This window comes from Melospiza georgiana, chromosome 19 (genome assembly GCF_028018845.1).
Source record: "Melospiza georgiana isolate bMelGeo1 chromosome 19, bMelGeo1.pri, whole genome shotgun sequence".
Classification (NCBI taxonomy): domain Eukaryota; kingdom Metazoa; phylum Chordata; class Aves; order Passeriformes; family Passerellidae; genus Melospiza; species Melospiza georgiana.
Window position 1 is genome coordinate 7,365,212 of NC_080448.1, and position 3,423 is coordinate 7,368,634.

The 3,423-nt window shown below is 68.8% G+C and overlaps 1 protein-coding gene across 1 annotated transcript; it reads right to left on the minus strand.

The window, feature by feature from the left end:
• Positions 1-850: 850 nt before the first annotated feature.
• On the minus strand, positions 851-3,155 carry LOC131091578 (uroplakin-3b-like protein 1). The gene is made up of 6 exons (XM_058037730.1): positions 3,087-3,155; positions 2,362-2,502; positions 2,030-2,261; positions 1,873-1,949; positions 1,470-1,599; positions 851-1,280 (listed from the first exon to the last, which is right to left on the minus strand). The coding sequence occupies exons 1-6, from the start codon at positions 3,130-3,132 to the stop codon at positions 1,178-1,180; spliced, it is 729 nt and encodes a 242-aa protein (XP_057893713.1). The 5' UTR covers positions 3,133-3,155; the 3' UTR covers positions 851-1,177.
• Positions 3,156-3,423: the final 268 nt, after the last annotated feature.

The window sequence follows — 3,423 nt, forward strand, 5'->3', positions numbered from 1 at the left end:
TATTCACACACCCCTGCCCAGGTGTATGATGTGTACAGGTGTATTCACACACCTGCCCGGTGTATGATGTGTACAGGTGTATTCACACACACCTGCCCCGGCCCCACCCACACCGGGGTCGTCTCCAGCCCCAGCGGGGTCTCATCCTGCCCGGGCTGCAGGATCAGGGCACCCCCAGCCCTGTGATCAGCCCCGGAGATCCACACCCCACTGTCGGATCAGCCGCGATGGATCCGGTCCCTTCCAGCCCGGGATCAGCATCAGCTTCCCCTCCCCACCAGTGCAGGATCAGCCCCACACCCTCAGATCGGGCTCTGGGACACCCCCGGGGCAGGATCAGACACCTTTTGGGTCCCTTTTGGGGTCTCATGGCTCTCAGAGGAGCCCGAGCTGCCCCCAGGACAGATGGAGTCATTTTGGGGTGTGGGAGCCCCTCCTCTGGGCTGGGTGTGGGAGGATCACTGTGGGATATCCATCCTTTATGTGGGATAAAAGGGGTTGGAGGAACCCCCCACATCCACCACCCCCTCCCGGGGCATTTCCGCGCCTCTCACCCCCGCACCAGGGCTGGGCTCGGGCTCCCCGCGCTGCCCTGCACCCAGGGGACATTCCCCATCCGAAGGTGGCTCCGATGGCCCAGCTGGGTGTGACAACGTCCCCAGGGCAGAGCACCCCGTGCAGCAGCTCCGTCCCTCCAGCGCTGGGCTCACAGCGGGGCACGGGGACCCTGGGGCTTGCCGGGGGTCACAAACAGGCGGCACAGCCGGGCACAAGCACGGGAAAAGCCTTTAATGTCGCGCTCCGGGTGGCGGCTCCGGCCGTGTCCCCAGGGCGGGGGGCCGGTGTCACCATGGGAGGGAGCACTGCGGGCCGGTGTCACCATGGGAGGGAGAGCTGCGGGTCGGTGTCACCATGGGAGGGAGCACTGCGGGCCGGTGTCACCATGGGGAGGGAGCACTGCGGGCCGGTGTCACCAGGGCGGCGGGCCGGTGTCACCATGGGAGGGAGCACTGCGGGTCGGTGTCACCATGGGCAGGGAGAACTGCGGGCCGGTGTCACCAGGGCTGCGGGCCGGTGTCACCATGGGGAAGGAGAGATGCGGGTCGGTGTCACCATGGGAGGGAGCGATGCGGGTGACATTTACCCCGCACGGGGACACGCGGAGGGGCGGCGGCGCTCAGAGCCGGGCGGCCGCCTGGTCATAGACGTGGTGGGTGTTGTAGCGCCGCACCGACACCGACTCGGGCTTGCTGAAGGTGCTGCTGCCGCACGAGTCCGAGCTGGGGAGGGAAGGCGGGGTGAGGGTGGGGACGGGGGGAGGGCGGTGTCACCCTGTGGCGGTGTCACCCTATGGCGGTGTCACCCTCTGACCGTGTCACCCTGTGGCGGTGTCACCCTGTGGCGGTGTCACCCTCTGGCCGTGTCACCCTGTGGCCGTGTCACCCTGCCCCGGTGGTGGTGGCACTCACCCGCAGGAGAAGAGCATGGCCACCAGCGCGGCCAGCAGGATGGCGAGGAGGATGGAGAGGATGGCGGTGATGGCGATCATGCCGGCGCTGTGCCCGCTGCCCGCCGTGGAGATGCTGCTGAGTGGTTTGGCTGGGGAGAGAGCAAGAGAGAGAGCAGGATGGCGGGATGGAGGGACACACACGCCGGAGAGGCTCAGGGCTCCAGCCGGGTGATGGTGCGCTCGCGTGTGCCATCACACGGTGCCACCGTGCACGGGTGACACCCGCGGCAGAGCCCTGCCTCAGTTTCCCCTCACCCCAAACCGCTGTTGCTCAGCATTCAGCCCCCTGGGTCCCCCACACGCCCAGGACCGCCCCATATCCCGGCTGTGGGCTGGTATGGGGGCAGGACGAGCTCCAGTACCTGTCCTCAGCGTGATGGCCGCCGACCAGTCTGTCTCGGCCACGGGCACAGAGCCCTCCAGGGCCAGGAACTTCACCCTGAGGTGGAAAGGGAGGTTGGCCGCGGTGCCATGGGCTGGTGGCAGCCCCGGAGAGGGGCAGGTCCAGGGCAGGCTCACCGGTAGGGCCCGGGGCCGGGCAGGGGGCCATTGCACGTGGGTCGCGACACATCGGTGGCACAGCTCGTCTCGCTGCCCACCCGCAGCACCGTGATGTCCCCGGCGGGTTTGGGGCAGGGGTAGCTGGCCAGGGTGGCGTTCAGGGTCATGTAGGCACCGACGGTGTTAGGGAAGCTCTGGAACGCGGTCTCGGGAGTCCCCGGCTCCGCGCTGTTGTTGAAGGCGGATGCATCTGCAGGGATGGGGATGGGGACGGGGATGGGGGTGAGGAGGGACTCGGTGGGGGTAAAGGGACCCCCGCACGCCCCCTGCCCCGGGCTGCTCCCACCTACCCTTGTCCAGGGCCACCACCAGCCAGATGACGGCCTTGCTGAAGTTCCCGAAGATGCAGCGGGGCTGCTCCAGCACGAAGGTGGTGGCGGTTGTCACCCCCTCCAGATCCTGGGTCAGGGCTGGCTTGGTCCCCAGCTCGACTGCGGGGAGAAGCCGAGGGGGCGGTGGAGGGCGCAGATCCCCCGCTGCATCCCGGCACCGAGGCCCTGACCGGGGTGCCAGGGCTCGGGGACAGGGTCGGGGGACAGGGACAGGGGGACAGGGACAGGGGGACAGGGACAGGGGGACAGGAGGCAGCCAAGCCCCGGGATCTCGGCACTGGGCCCCCCTCACCTCCCCCTCCCAGTGTGGCTCAGTCAGACACGCGCTGCATTAAAAGAGGAAGCAAAACCGCTCCGTGCTCCCGGCCGGAGGCGGGGGGACACCCGGGGGACCAGGGTGGGTGACACCAGGGACATTTGGTGTCCCTGACACTTGGACACCTGACCGCAATGGGGGGAATCAGCTGCCTCACGCCTCTAAGTTCAGCGGAGCCCTGGTGGCCTCCAGAGAAACCCGCGCTGTGCCAGCCAGCCCACACCAGCCGCACCAGAGACTGGCACCCAGAACGGCACCCAGCGAAGGGGGCACCAGCTGCCCCGCACCTCCCGGCCCAGCGGGGTCCGGTGTGAGCCCGGGGCATCCCCGCGGTGCCAGGGCAGTCCCGGCGGCGTTCGGGACTCACCGATGCCGTGGGCGGCGGGCAGGAGCAGCAGCAGCAGCGGGATCATGGTGCGGGCTCCGCGGTGCCGAGGGCGGGAGTGCGGGAGCTGCTCCGCGTCCCCGGGGAGCCGCCCGTGGGCACCGTCCGCCCACATTCCTGCAGCAGCCCCGTGCCAAACTGGTTGGGCTCGTTCCCCCGGCAGCTTTTGTTGTGTTTGAGCGCCCGCCGGCGAGGCGTGATGAGAACCGCTGGGTTTGGGGCACGGGTGGGTGACAGGAGGGGATGTCCCGTGGGGATGCCCCCCACAGACCCCACCCGTGGCAGCAAATGTCCCCCACACCCACACCAAGTGCCACCA